This window comes from Peromyscus leucopus, chromosome 14 (assembly GCF_004664715.2).
Source record: "Peromyscus leucopus breed LL Stock chromosome 14, UCI_PerLeu_2.1, whole genome shotgun sequence".
Taxonomy (NCBI): Eukaryota; Metazoa; Chordata; class Mammalia; order Rodentia; family Cricetidae; genus Peromyscus; species Peromyscus leucopus.
In genome coordinates this window covers 69672062-69687526 of record NC_051075.1, presented here as the reverse complement: position 1 = coordinate 69687526, position 15465 = coordinate 69672062, and the positions used below count along the sequence as shown (strand labels likewise).

The 15465-nt window shown below is 38.6% G+C and overlaps 1 protein-coding gene across 4 annotated transcripts in view; it reads left to right on the top strand.

The window, feature by feature from the left end:
* Btbd7 (BTB domain containing 7) overlaps positions 1–15465 on the top strand; it is a 105867-nt gene that overhangs the window by 49993 nt on the left and 40409 nt on the right. For 3 of the 4 annotated variants that reach the window (XM_028888286.2, XM_028888287.2, XM_037210789.1), the window contains exon 3: positions 456–1535. In XM_028888286.2, coding sequence (XP_028744119.1) covers positions 456–1535 — 1080 coding nt within the window. Of the gene's footprint in view, positions 1–455; positions 1536–2797; positions 2858–15465 lie in introns of all 4 variants that reach the window. The other variant, XM_028888288.2, reaches the window with a different exon arrangement.

Sequence of the window (15465 nt, the reverse complement as noted above, 5' to 3'; positions counted from 1 at the left end):
CAGCTTCCCAACACTATACCATTGTGTCCAGTTTTTATGTGTCTGATGGGTATCTGAACTTAGGTCTTCATGCTGGCAGAGCAAGCACTTTATCCACTGAGCCATCTTCCCTGCTCCCCTCTCCAAACACATGCATGGGCACGCGTGCATGTGAACACACACACACACACACACACACACACACACACACACACACTTATTTGAGCTCTCCAGCCTAGGCTGTTATACTCTTGACCTCTAGCCTCAACCTCTAAAGTGCTGGATTACAAGTCTGCCCCACAATGCCCAGCACTCTTTCTTAATATAAAAATGATTTATTTGCATTCATAAAAAACAATGTTGAGTTTATTTGAGTTGTATCAGAATGTGTTTATAAAAATTTTAGGCGTGAAATATGTTGAGTACTGTTGAAATTGAATGTTAAGAAATTATAATTTGCTTAATTTTCTTCTTAGGAACATCATCCTATTCTCAGCAAGGCTATGGTTGTGAATCAAAGTTGTATAGCCTTGACCATGGCCATGAGAAACCACAAGACAAAAAAAAGAGAACCTCTGGCCTTGCCACCCTCAAAAAGAAATTTATTAAACGCCGAAAATCAAATAGGTCGGCTGATCATGCCAAGCAGATGCGAGAACTCCTCTCTGGGTGGGATGTGAGAGACGTCAATGCACTAGTAGAAGAATATGAGGGAACTTCAGCCTTAAAGGAGCTTTCTCTGCAAGCCAGTTTGGCCAGACCAGAAGCCCGGACACTACAGAAGGATATGGCTGACCTTTATGAGTATAAGTACTGTACTGATGTGGACTTAATATTTCAAGAAACTTGTTTTCCTGTTCATCGTGCCATTTTGGCAGCAAGGTGTCCATTTTTTAAAACACTGCTTTCTTCCTCACCTGAGTATGGGGCAGAGATAATAATGGACATCAGTACAGCTGGTATTGATATGCCCATGTTTTCTGCCTTGTTACACTACCTTTATACGGGAGAATTTGGAATGGAGGACTCAAGGTTTCAGAATGTCGACATCCTTGTTCAGCTTAGTGAAGAATTTGGAACACCAAATTCCCTTGATGTAGATATGCGTGGACTCTTTGATTACATGTGTTATTATGATGTCGTCCTTAGTTTTTCTTCAGACTCTGAACTAGTTGAAGCTTTTGGTGGGAATCAGAACTGTTTAGATGAAGAGCTCAAAGCCCACAAGGCTATTATTTCTGCACGGTCCCCATTTTTCCGAAATTTATTACAAAGGAGGATACGGACTGGTGAAGAAATCACAGACCGAACTTTGAGAACTCCCACAAGAATTATATTAGATGAGTCCATTATACCAAAAAAATATGCAAAAGTGATATTACACTGTATGTATACCGACGTGGTAGACCTCTCTGTTTTGCACTGTAGCCCTTCTGTGGGGAGTCTCAGTGAAGTTCAGGCTCTCGTTGCAGGGAAGCCAAACATGACCAGAGCAGAAGAAGCCATGGAACTTTACCACATAGCACTGTTCTTGGAATTTAACATGCTTGCACAAGGTATGAAATTCTGACTTTAAATTTTATTTCTAAAATTATATATTTGTCTATCAAATTAAAAACACAACTACTTTAATTCTATATCAGTGTCTAGAATATACAGGGTTAGTTTTTTCTCAGTCTGTAATTAGGAATGCTGAGACAACTTCAGGGTCAGTGTTAATGTAGCTCTTCATTTACTATTAAAATCAAATATTCAGTACTGATGATAAAGAACATTGGTGAGAATGCAGCCTTGTTCTTGCCTAATGATGGGTGTTGGACTATGTGATTAGCCACCTATGCCGTCTCTGCTCTAACTTTGAACCCGCCCATTTCCCCAGATTTCAAGTTTAGATTCCTATATTTACATTTAACACCTTGTTGATTCTTAATTGCTTATAGTTAGAATATATTCATTATAAAAATAAAAGGTAGGACACACTGAAATTTATTTTAATTAAGTCTCTGACTTACATTTTAAAATAGTTTGTATTTAACTTTCAAGTTTGGCTTGTACATCAGGCATTAGCTTGTAAAGTAGTTAGTGCCAGACCTACATGCCTTTTTCATTTGTTTTAAACAAAACAAATTATCATCTGTCTGTCTGTCTATCTATCTATCCATCTATCTATCTGAGTAGCATATTTTTTCTGTGTTCTAAACAAATGAGTATATGAATATTGTGTTAAGAGAAGTATATGTCTTTTGGCAAATGTTAAAATCTTAACATTTCAGCGCTGAAAAGAGACCTTTCTTACACAAAGGGGGTGTATACTTAGTTTTCTGTGGCCATAAAATAAAATGAAACAAGTTATATGACCCAATATTACTTGAGAAATTTAATTTTGCTAGTGCAGAGTCACTAAAAGAATTTTAAAAGCTGCCAGCTAGAAGAGAATATATCATTTTCAGTAAGGAAAACTTAGCACGGTTTTCTATCTTGAAAAATATATGGCCAGATCAACCAATTAATAGGACTTTGAAAACTATTTTTTTAAAACCCTAGTAGATGATAACATTAATAATAAGATGAGAATCGGGCATTGATAAGGGAACAAACGTTACAATTTCTCTTACATAGCCTTTTAAAATTTAATTTACCATTGTCTTTCAGTAACAGACTAGTTTTGTTTTTGTCACAGCAGGAATATCAAACTGTTTTTATTAGTTTAAGATAATAATCATTATGTTAATAGCTGATTGTTTAGAGATGCCAGTTTATAGGGACAATATCAGAAATGACCTAGCAGCTTGACCTACCATTCCTTTATTCTATAAAGCCAAATTTGTGAGAAAATGCTTCTACAGAAAATTTTGAAGTTTGCCACAGCACCAAAAAGGTATGACAAATCTTTCTTTCCTCAAACTGTGTGTCTTATATACTTAACTGTTTTTAAAAGTGAGAGTACATATCTTAATGTAATTTTTTTAGTTTTTAATGAAAAGTGAAATTGCAAGCTAGCTCTTAGGTCTTTGGTGGTACTGGATTACCTGTCCTGGAGCTCCTTTATTTTCTTTGGTGAGTTAATTTTTTCTGTCATTTACATAGAAATTGCATTCTATGCAGGACACTTAAAGATCTAAAATGTCCCTTCTTTGTCTCAATCTGGCTAAACAAGTAAGAGCTCAGGTCTCTTCCCATTCAACATTTGCAGCCCTAGTTTTCACTTTAGCTTCTTGTGCTTTATGTGAGACATACCTTTCCCTCATACCTAGGATAGATTCATACTAGGCCTTTTATGCCTTCAACATAGCCGTACTCATTTCCATGAGGAGGACAGTAGTTAATCACTTGTGGAAGGATTTCATGTGATAAAGCCTAAAGTTCAGATCTGGAGCCAAGTGGACTAGCTTTGAATCCTCCTCTACAGTGTCTTAACATGTTTCACCCCAAGCAAGTCATATAACTCTTAATTCCCTGTCTTACTGATTTACAAAAAGAATAATAACCCTATAAAGTAATATTCTGAGGATTAAGGAAACCATAGATGTTAATTGATATAAACAGTGTTTGATATGTAATAAGCATTCAATAAATGTTAGCTGCTAATCTTTCCGACAGGTAATTCTTCATTGCCGTAGTCGTCTTTTTCCTCTCTCCTTCTGTCCTAGGCTAAGGCTAGCACTTTACCTGCTGAGCTTCATCCCTGGAATCATTTTATTAATTAAGCCCAATACTCAGTATATTCATAGATTCTTTTTAGACAATTTTTAGTTTTAAGATTTTTTCTTATACTTTTATCACAATTTTAAGTTGGTTTCTACCTCTTACTGGTCTACTTGTCACTTTCCAGTTAGCTTTTCCCGACAGGAGTTCTACATACCAATGATACCTGTGCTCAGGTATTTATTGTATGTGATCAATTTGAATCTTTCCATGCATGTCTCAGGGTTCTAGCTGTATATACTATTTTAGAGAGAACTGATTAATCTGTATTTATTTTATTTTATATGTACAAGTGTTTTGCCTGTGTGTATGTATATGTACTATTTGCATGCCTGGTGTCTGAGAAGGCCAGAAGAGGGCGCTGGATCCCTCAGACTGAAGTAACAAGATGGTTGTGAGCTGGGAATTGAACCTAGCTCCTCTGGAAGAGCAGCCAGTGCTCTTAAGCCATCTCTCTAGCCCCCTGGTCTGTATTTTTTGTTCTGTGATTCAAATGAGGATGCTCAGTTAAGAAAGGCTGTGAAAGCCGGGCGTTGGTGGCGCACGCCTTTAATCCCAGCACTCGGGAGGCAGAGACAGGCGGATCTCTGTGAGTTCGAGGCCAGCCTGGGCTACCAAGTGAGCTCCAGGAAAGGCGCAAAGCTACACAGAGAAACCCTGTCTCGAAAAACCAAAAAAAAAAAAAAAAAAAAAGAAAGTCTGTGAAACTAGGACTATTGATCAACTTAAAGGTAAAATCACATTTCATTTTGTGTTCCTATTACATAGGACATAGTAGGAAGTTTAGTAAATCTATAAGTCAATAATTATTAATTTTTATTTCAAGTCAGATTTAACTTTAAAAATTAAAGCCAGGGCCCATAAGATGGTTAGCTCAGCAGGTTAAGTCACTTGGCACCAAGCTTTACAGCTAAATTTGATCCCTGGAGCCTACATGATGGAAGAAGAAAACTAACTCTTACAAGTTGTCCTCAGAGTTCTGAATGAATAAGTAATGTTTAAAAATAATTAAAGCCTGGGGCTGGAGAGATAGCTTAGTCGATAAGAGTGATTACTGTGTAAGTATAAGGAACCTTTAAGATCCCAGCAACCACATAAAATTCTGGGCATGGCCATGTGCATCTGTAGCGCCAACACTACAAGGATAGAAACAGGAGGATCACTGGGGCTTGCTGGATTCTATACATAAGTCAATAGCAGTCCACTTCTCTGTTCCTGAATTATGATCGTTTATAGCAGATGGCAGACTCTGTTCCCTCAATGCATTATTCACCTCCAGCGAAACATTAAAGACCTGAAATTTCCTGTTTCCATACCCCACTGCATTTTCACAGGACAGCTCCTTATGTAGCCCAGGTTGGCTTCAAACCTGTAGTCTTCCTGCCTCAGACTCCAGATTGCCAGGTATAGGCCAATGCCATACTATGCTTAGCTTTTTTGTTGTTAATATAGGTGGATTCTGTGGGAATTTTTTCTTTGTTTGTTTGCAGGGCCGGGTATTGAACCCAGGACCTCATACATACTAACTAAACATTCTACCACTGAACTCTCTATACTCTCAGATCAGAGATTCTTCTTAATTTTCGAAAGAAATTTAACTAGAGGTATTATGAATGCAAAAATAGCTATAGAATATGATGGAGATGAGATAAAGATTAAAATTGGAGATAAGTGAAAGCCTCAAGCTAGATGATAAAATCACCTACTCCCCTTCCTCAGAAAATACAAGAGAAAACTGGAGCTTTGGAAGTAAGTAGTTAACAGTCCCAAAGTGTATACAATCTAAAGTTACTCAGTTAAATTATGTTCATAGCGGTTATGGTTGTTAACCACAGAACTAAGAGTCAGCAACCTGTCTGTTCTGCCACACTTCTATGGGCTATGAAAACCCGTCCATTAAACATTAAAACTGAATGTTTAAGGAAAACTTCCAGAGTGAGACATAGGTCAGAACAAAAGTACTGAAGAAAACAGTGCAGACTGTAAATAACTTCAGGAGAGCCGATATGGGTATGTACATTTGAATTTTTATTATATGTGTGGGTATTTTTTGTTTTGGTTTGGTTTGGGGTTTTTTTTGGTATTTTGAGACAGGGTTTCTCTGTGTAGTTTTGGTGCCTGCCCTGGATCTCACTCTGTAGACCAGGCTGGCCTCAAACTCACAGAGATCCGCCTGCCTCTGCCTCCCAAGTGCTGGGATTAAAGGCATGCGCCGCCACCACCCGGCATGTGTGGGTGTTTTACCTGCATGTATATATGTGCACCATTTGTGTGTAGTGCCCACAGAGGCCAGAAGAGAGCATCAGATCCTCTGAAACTGGAGTTAGAGATGGTTATGAGCCAGCTTGTGGGTGCTGAGAATTAACCCAGGTCCTTTGGAGGAGAATCCAGTGCCCTTCTTAATCACTGATCCATCTCTCCAGCCTTTGGGCGGGGGCAGGTTGTGGTGTTGCCTGACTGTATCCGGAGCTTGGGAAACTAATTGACTTTGGGGCCATCAATGGCTACATAGTTCTTGCCTCAGAAACAAGCACACACAAAAATGACATTGGTAACTCACAAGTAGTATGCTCCTAAATGTAGAGCACTTAACCACTGTATATAAGGCCCTGTGTATAGTCCCTATCACTTCAACAAACAAACAAAAAAAAACTCTGAGTTCAAAAACTAAAACAGAAGCTCTTAAAAGAAAGAGCAGAAATGGAAAGTTTAATAGGGTTAAGAGGTAAAGCTGAAATCTAGAAAGAAAAAAAGAGACACTAGAGAAAAGTATAAATATCTACTACTTGGCATCTCCACTCAGGAAACTACTGAAGATGTGATTTACCAAGTACTTCAAGCAAACTAAGAATGGAGAAGTAGCATCAGGAAATGGCATTCAAATGCAAGGAAGGAAGCTAAATGTAGCTTAGTTATCAGTCACTTTAGGCTTAGAGAGGGGAAGAATGTGTCCTGTCTTGACTAGACCAGAACACAAATCCCCAAGAAGTCTAGTGTATCAGTTACTTCATGTTTGAACAGTAAGTAGCAAATTTCATTGATATTTGATGGCTCTTTTAGTGCATTTAGGAAGAATTGGGAATAAATTCAGACAATGAAGCAAAAATATAAAGTTAATACTGAAGAAAAAATTTAAATAACATGAAGAAAGAAAATACTAGTACAGAGCTTGGCTCAGCAGTAATTAGTATTTAAATATTTGTTATAATAGGAACACAGAATATTAATTTAATAAAAAGTAGAATATGTGGAAGTACACAGCAGTAGAAAGAGCTAAAGAATTAATTGGGAGCAGGACTGGGTAGTATAGGGGTTTGTTTTTTAGGGTAAGCATTTTATTAGTATTAGACTTTAAAATTACAAGCATATTAAACTTAATTACAAAATTAATTTTAATTTTTATTACATTTAGGTTTGTGAATATGTGTAAAGGCGTTCATGTGCCACAGCAAACATGCTGATGGAGATCAGGACAACTTGTGGAATTTGGTCCTCTCCTTTTATCATGTAGGTAGGGCCTCAGGACCAAACTGAAGTCTGTCAAGCTTGGTGGCAAATGCCTTTACCCACTACTGAACCACCTTGCCAACCCCAAAATGAATTTTTAAAATAAAGATATGACATCAGTGCCCATTCGATCCAGAGGTCTCTAGAAGAGGCCACAGTCCTTAGGGGAAAAGATGAAGAAGTCATCATTTATGAAGATTGTTGTTTTGCTGTTATGAATATGAAGTTTTTTTTCATTGTTTGTATTTTGCCTGTTTGTTTTAAGACAGGACCTTATATAGTCTTGGCTCTTTTTGTATTTACTAAGTAACTGAAAGTGGCTTTGAACTTCTGATCCTTCAGCTCCCACCTTTCAAGCACCAAGATTATAGCATGTACCACTACACCTGTTGTTTTTGTGATGCTGGAAATAGAATCCAGGGCCATGTGCATGTCAGGCCAAACCATATTCTCAGCTTTATGAAAATTGATAACAAATGAGATCATGCTTATAATTTTGGTTTACTTTGTCTAATTTGGTCATCCTGACAACCTTCAAGTTTGATGGGTTCAGAAACTAATAACTAGCCTGTAAGCGATAAAGTTGTACATACTACTCATAGTAGTTCTTCTGACCCTTAAGCCCAAGAATTTCGGCAGTGTGAGAACCAGTTTGACAGGGCTCAGGTAGGAGGTAGTGGCCCAAGTAGGTAGATTGAGGTAGTTGCTGAAGCATTAGCTTGAAGCAGTATCTGTTACAAGTCCAGTTTCTTACTGAGAACAGGAAACTGCTTGGAATTGTTGGCCCAGCAAGGAAGTTTAATGATTGGTGGGGGCAGGCACTTGATGGAGTATGTTGCTGCTCAAACTGCTCTAGAAATCCAGAGCATTTACTCAGAGGACAGAGGCTTCTGTTGTGTTTTAGCCATTCTTTTCTGAATAGGCTGCTTTCCTGTATGGGTCACTGGAGGTTTTTGGCTTCCTAGCACTAGAGCCTTCCCAGTTTTATGTAGATTGTTTTGGTTGGTTAGTTGGTTGGTTGATTTGTTTTTTGTTTTGTTTTTTTTTGGGGGGGGGTGGTTGTTGTTGTTGTTTGTTTTTTTGTTTTAAGACAGGTTTCTCTGTATAATCCTGGCTGTCCTGGAACTTACTCTGTAGGCCAGGCTGGCCTTGAACTTAGAGATCTGCCTGTCTCTGCCCCCCATTGCTGGGATAAAATGTGTGCAAACAACCACCACCCAGCATTGCATAGGTCTTAATAGAGGGGAGAAGCTGCCTCCCAGAAAAAAAGCCAGAAAAGGCTTCCTGAGCCTTTCTCCACTGCTTAGGTTTCAGCATAGACCTTTTAGGTTAGGAGCTAGTGGCAACGAAAGCAGAGGCTATTGAGAATGCTTTCTGGAAGCAAAATGGAGCAATAGTGTCCACAAAAGAAAAAGGGTCACACTATCACAGTCACCACTGTCCTGCCACAAGGCAGGAGCTGTCGTGGCCCAGGTTCTGGGATAACTCATGGTAGAATGTTCACTCTACAGCCATCTCTGTTCCACTCTGCTGAGCTTAGTCACTAGCCTTCCCAGCAATGCTGGAGACTAGCACAAAGCCTCAGATAAATCCCTTTTCTTCTTAAAGTACCTGGAATTGTTCTGTGGTTGCTACTCCAGAAGCCTGATTGTTGTCATTGCCTATACTAAAAACAAAATTAGCATATAAAATTAAAATCCCCAAATAGATTATTGAATTGGAGAGACCAGAAAGAAGGGCAAATGTTTTACCACTGTGGCGTTTTACAGTGCCCGTGGCTTATGCTGGGCAGTGGTTCTAACATTGTGAGAACAGAAGTGAAAGTGTACTATTACTGCCTTTTTTCCTTTGTGAAGAAAACCGCTTTTTAGAAGCATAATGTCTTACAATCCACAGATCTACTGCTGTCTTTGACATAAATATTGCTGACCTCAGAACAGACTAGCCCAGAAGTAGTACCAGTATCCACCAGAAGTACCATGTGTCCTCCTTCACTGTCAGACATTGCACTGCAGACCTTAAACTTCTTATCTGGATCAAAAATACATTTTCAACCTTTGGAAGATGAAATTGATGGTCTGCATTTTAAAATGGACTGCATATTGTATTTGCCATATGTTTAGTCATTATGAATGTGATTATATTTTATTGAATTAAAAATCTTAATAAGCCTCCCCAAAACAGTGACCTAATTTTAAACCCTTAACAACTTGGCCAGCTTCCAAGAGTGTGTGCCTGGAATAATACAAAAAGGCAGACTCACTGTCCCCACTCACTACTCCATTTCTCCTCTTTCCATTCTTTCCATTCTCCTGCATGTTGACACTTTTCCTTTTGTCAAGGTTCAGTGAAGCTGACAATTCATTTTACTTGTTTGTAATTGTACCCTCTTTAGCAAATGAGTCTGACTATAATTCTAAAAGAATGGTGAACTAAGCTAAAGACCATTTTCAACAGAGCAAAGTAGTCAGTCAAACGTGAGGCATAAAGAATTACTTTTGGGTTCAAGTGACTGAAATCTTTCCTATCCTGTTTGAAACCTTAAACAGTTTTTGGTGTAGACTGTAGATTTTCTCTCTATCCCTCTGATGTCACCTTTGTCCAGGGCACCTTTGTCTTTTATCATTAAATCTCCAAATACTGCATTAACCTTTAAGAACAAACTCAGGTGCTTTATACCCTGTTTTATATTAGCCATTCCAAGTTAAAAAGTATTTTCTATTTTCTGAGAACTTTAAAACATTTGTATTTGTTAGGTTATCTCCATCTTCTAACTTGGCTCTGGAAATGCCTTTGTACTGTCTCATTTCCTCTTGTCACATAGTATATATTCTGTAGCTGGAGATTTCTCCAGTCCTGCCTGGCCCACAGTCAGGACAAATCTCTCTCACCCACCAGTCCCACAGCCGCTCAGACCCAACCAAGTAAACACACTGTATGGTCTCTGCCTCAGCCTTCCTGTTCCCAGAATTCTCTTCTCTGCTTGTCCCGCCTATACTTCCTGCCTGGCTACTGGCCAATCAGTGTTTTATATATTAACCAATCAGAGCAACACATTCAACATACAGAGCAGTGTTCCTTGAAGAGAGAATCAAAATCTTGATAGTACTCAAATCACCCCAAGAGCCTAGAATAGTACTTTGCTTTTAGTAGACTCTTCACTGTGTACTGTGAATCATTTTTTAAATTTGTTTTATTATTTTTATTTGTGCGTGTAAGTGCCTACACACTGAGCCATGTCTCCAGTCCCCCAAGCTAGCTTTGAACTCAGAATCTGCCTGCTTTTCTTTGGAATTAAAGGTGTATGCCACATGTAGGGCTCCTAAGAGCAATCTTAACCTTTTGATCTAATTTATAATGTAGATCAAAGAATTAACTATGTTTCTAAAATTCAGCAATAAATTATTTACAGTAATGACAGCTACTCACATCTGTAATCATTTATATAACTAAATGTCCCCATAACTTGGAAATTCTCATTCTAAGTTATCTTGTTTCATTTATTAAGGAAAGTAAAATTGTAAGCAGTTGCCACTACTTGTTTTCCATTAAAAATGGAATATTTATTTTCTCTTCTTTGTATACTTAAAATGAGTATAGTAATGTGTAGCCAAATTTCTAAGTGGTCTTATTAAATAAAAAACATGGAGCCAAATATAGGGGTGAAAGCCTTAGAGATCAGGGAAATAGGAATAGCCACCAGCCACCTTACCTCACCAGCTCTGCAGCTTACAAATGCCCCGACTTGCTGTCTACCCAGGCTTTTATTATTGCCTTGCTGTTCTGCCCTCTCATTGGCTCTTAGTCCAGCTACCTCACTTCCTTGTCACTGCCTGTCTGTACAGACCTCCAGGTATCTATGGTTGGTACTAGGATTAAAGGTGTATGTCACCACGCTTGGCTCCATTCCCTAGTGTGGCCTTGAACACAGACACACAGAGACCCTGCCTGCCAAGTGATCAGGATTAAGGGCATGTGCCTGACTTTTGTATTTACTTCAAATGGCTTGCTGTTTCCTCTGATCTCCAGGCAAACTTTATTTATTAATATACGAATAAAATATCACCACATTTCAGCACAAATAAATATCACCACAGTAATGGATATTATGACTTATTGTATGACATTTTTAATATAAGTGTGTATCTGATACTTTGTAGCCATAACAAGTATTTCTAAAATATGTACAATTCATTTGCTGCAGAACCTGTTGAATGTCTGTTTAAAGTTATATGATGCTTAATCAGAAGTCCTTTAATTATTTTTTGTTTGTTTGGTTGGTTGGTTGGTTTTGTTTTTTTACTTTCACCTGCTTCTGCCTCCTGAGCGTTGGGATTAAAGGTGTGCACTACCACCGCCAGTATATAATAATGAAGCTCCAAGGATTGGTGCAGGAATGAGATAGTAACAGATGGAGAATAATGTAGAGTCTCATTTTGCCTTAAGTTGTTGAAAGATCTATTCACTATACTTTCTACATATTACTATTTATATTTCAAAGTGAAGCATAAAAATTTAAAACATCAAGTTACCAGAACTTTTGGTGCTAGTCATAAAATAAAGAGCATAAACTATTTTCAGGTTAACATTTAATGATGTCGGGCAGTGGTGGCGCACGCCTTTAATCTCATTACTCAGGAGGCAGATGCAGGCGGATCTCTGTGAGTTCGAGGCCAGCCTGGGCTACCAAGTGAGTCCCAGGAAAGGTGCAAAGCTACACAGAGAAACCCTGTCTCGAAAAACCAAAAAAAAAAAAAAAAAAAAAGAACTACTAAAACATTCAGTGACTAAAGGCTGGCCAGAAACATAGCTTCAGCCATTTTTCTAGTACAAATTGACATGGTTCTAGTCTCACTAAATATGTCTTCATGAAGGAAATGACTTTGATGTATTAAGACTTTAAGGGCTGAGGAGATAACTCAGTTGGTAAAGGTCGTTGCTATACTACAACCTGAGTTTGATTCCAAAATCAAGGTAAAAAGCTGGATATGTTGGTATGCATTTGCAGTCCCAGCACTAGAAAGGGAAAAGCAGGCAGATCCCAGGGACACAGTAGCCAGCCAGGCAAGCTCCAGGTCAGTAAAAGTCCCTGTCTCAAGAACAAGGTAGAAGTACCCAAGAAACATTACCCAAAATTGTCTTCTGGCCTTTGCATATACATGTATATAAAACATTTTTATGTACTTTGTGCTTAGTGTTCATGTATGTGTGCTATGTTTTTACATGTTCATATTTGAAGGTGAAATATCTACATATCTATAATTAGTACCAAAAGCTGGGCGGTGGTGGCGCAAACCTTAAATTCGAGCACTTGAAAGGCAGAAGCAGGCAGGTCTCTGAGTTCAAAGCCAGCCTGGTCTACAAAGCCAGTTCCAGGACAGCCAGAGTTACATAGTGAGACCTAATACCACAAAACAGAAATACATTTACACACTTAAATGTCTTTGTTATCAAAGAAGTATGCTATGAAACATGTTCCTCTTTAACTGTGATAATTAAGCCTTTTCCGGTGATTTGATATAAAATGAGGATTACACTGTCAGTGTTCTTCCCAAATTGAAGCTTGCATCAAAAAATAATGCTGACTTTTAAAACTATGTTTGACTAGAATTCCAGGAAATACATGGATCTTATTGTTTTCTAAATATATTGATATTTGAGTCTATATCTTACTGTGAAAGGTTCAGAAAATGCCCTAAGCTAAACTGGGTAATGAATTTGTTATTCTCTACTCATATTAATTTAAAACTGGACGACTAGGCCCAGAGAGATGGCTCAGGAGGTAGCACCTGCTGCCAAGCCCAATAACCTGAGATTAGTCCCTGAGACCCACGTGGTAGAAAGAGAGAACTTAACTCCCCCAGCTGTCCTCTGACCTCATCACACATGCCCAGACATAGACATAAAAACACACATGTACACAAAACAAAGTTTTTAAAGAAGAAATAAACTAGGTAGAGGTTTTGTGGTTTGTAGTTGTAAGCAGTAAAAATAGTAAGCTCTCAGGGGCTGGAGAGATGGCTCATTGCTTAAGAGCGTTTTCTGTTCTTGCAGAGTACTTGGGTTTCATTCCCAGCATCCACATGGTGGCTTATAACTATCCAGAACTCCAGATACATGGGACCTAACACCCTCTTCTGGCCTCCATAGTCACCATGCATATAAATGCAGTCTAAACATTCATACATATAAAAATAAATCTTTCCCTTTTTTTTTAAAAGATTTTATTTATTATGTATATAATGTTTCTGCCTGCATGTATGCCTGCATGCCAGAAGAAAGCACCAGATCTCATTATAAATGGTTGTGAACCACCATGTGGTTGCTGGGAATTTAACTCAGGACCTCTGGAAGAACAGCCAGTGCTCTTAACCTCTGAGCCATTTCTGCAGCCCAATAAATCTTTCTTTAAAAAAAAAAAAATGTATTTAGTAGCATTTAAAGTGTTTAATGGTGTAAATATACCACTTCTATGTTTTTATGCCAGATTTCTTTTTTTTATTTTTTGGAGTTACTAGGTTAAATAAAAGTAGCTGGGGCTGGGGTAATTGGTGCACTTGCATACTGTGAGCAAGGCCCTGTGTTTGCTCCCCAGTATCACTCACATACATATGCATAGTGGATGGATAATATGACTCTGAGGCCATAACTGCTATGTGAGTTTTCAAATAAGTAAAAGCAAAAATGGGATACTGAAGGTGGAAAAATTATAGCTTCTCCATTCATATAGAGTCCCAGTGTAGAATTAGTATTATGACTGCTGTTTTTTCTTTTAACACATTTAATAAGCTCTTACTGTTTACTAAGCCCTTAGATTAAAGAAATAAATACAGCAGTCCAGTAGTATCACTAGGTAATTACAGCAAAAGTGCCTTCATAGAGCAAAGCAATGAACTGAGGCAGAAAAACCACAGAACCCAGTGGAAAGACTTGGCATATGGAGACATGATCAGGAACTTTTCAGAAAAACAAGACCTGGAGAATGAATAGTCCCATAATGATTGGGGGTAGAAGGAACAACAGATACAAAGGTCTGGAGGCAAAGGGGAAAGTTATAGATTATTGGGGGTTGGAGGGGACAATAATGACCCAGAGGGTATCCTGCTGTGCAGAGAAGCATACTGGGTAGATGCACACCATTCAGGCATGACGGCGGCGGCCAGTAATTCACAACCCAGATGCTGCATCCACGTGGAGAGTTTATTATAGTAGAGAGATGAAGAGAGGGGGGGGTGTACGCACCTTGTGGGAGAGAGAGAAAGAGGAAGGGGATGAGTTTTCCTTAAAGAGCTCTGTAGACCATGCTGAGTCTTCCACTAATGCCATTTACATAAAATGGAAAACTCTGGCTACAAGATACAGAGATGAGAAGTGATCTGAAAATAGGTAGTTTTTTAGATGAGTAATGAATCTATAGTAGGTCAAAATTACCTTTTTCCTCGTGTGTGTGTGTGTGTGTGTGTGTGTGTGTGTGTGTGTGTGTATGTATGTATGTGTGTACACGCCAAGGTCCAAGCCCAGGGCCTTTTACATATTTACAGGCACTCTACCAATGAACCAGACTTCAAGCCCCTACTAATTCTTACTTGTACTGTATTTATTTATTCAGGAGGATTTATTTAACTCACTGTGGTAGGTCCAGTTGCCATGTATAAATTGGACTAGAAAACATTGTTGCTCACCTAGAATTACAAGTGAAGTCTTTTTTTTTTCTTTTGGTTTTTCGAGACAGGGTTTCTCTGTGTAGCTTTGCGCCTTTCCTGGGTAGCCCAGACTGGCCTCGAACTCACAGAGACCCACCTGGCTCTACCTCCCGAGTGCTGGGATTAAAGGCGTGCGCCACCACCGCCCGGCGAATTTTTTTTTTTTAATGATTTATTTATTTTATGTGCATTGGTGTTTTTGTCTGCATGTCTATGTGAGAATGTTGAATCCCCTGGAGTTAGAGTTGCAGAAAATTGTGAGCTGCCATGTGGGTGCTGGGAATCAAACCTGGGTGGTCTGGAAAAACAGCCCGATCCCAAAATTTGTAGATTTTTTTTTCTTTCCTGTTGCAGTGAAAATACTAATGACAACAGGATATAGTAGTGAACAAGGTACAGTTATTAATTAGCTTGTTACCCAAAGTAAATGTTGTTGTTTTTCTTTCTGTTTTTCCAGACAGAATTTCTCGGTGTAGGCCTGGCCATTCTGGAACTTGCTCTGTAGACCAGGCTGGCCTCAAACTCAGAGATCAGCCTGCCTCTGCTTTTCGAGTGCTCAGATTAAAGTCAT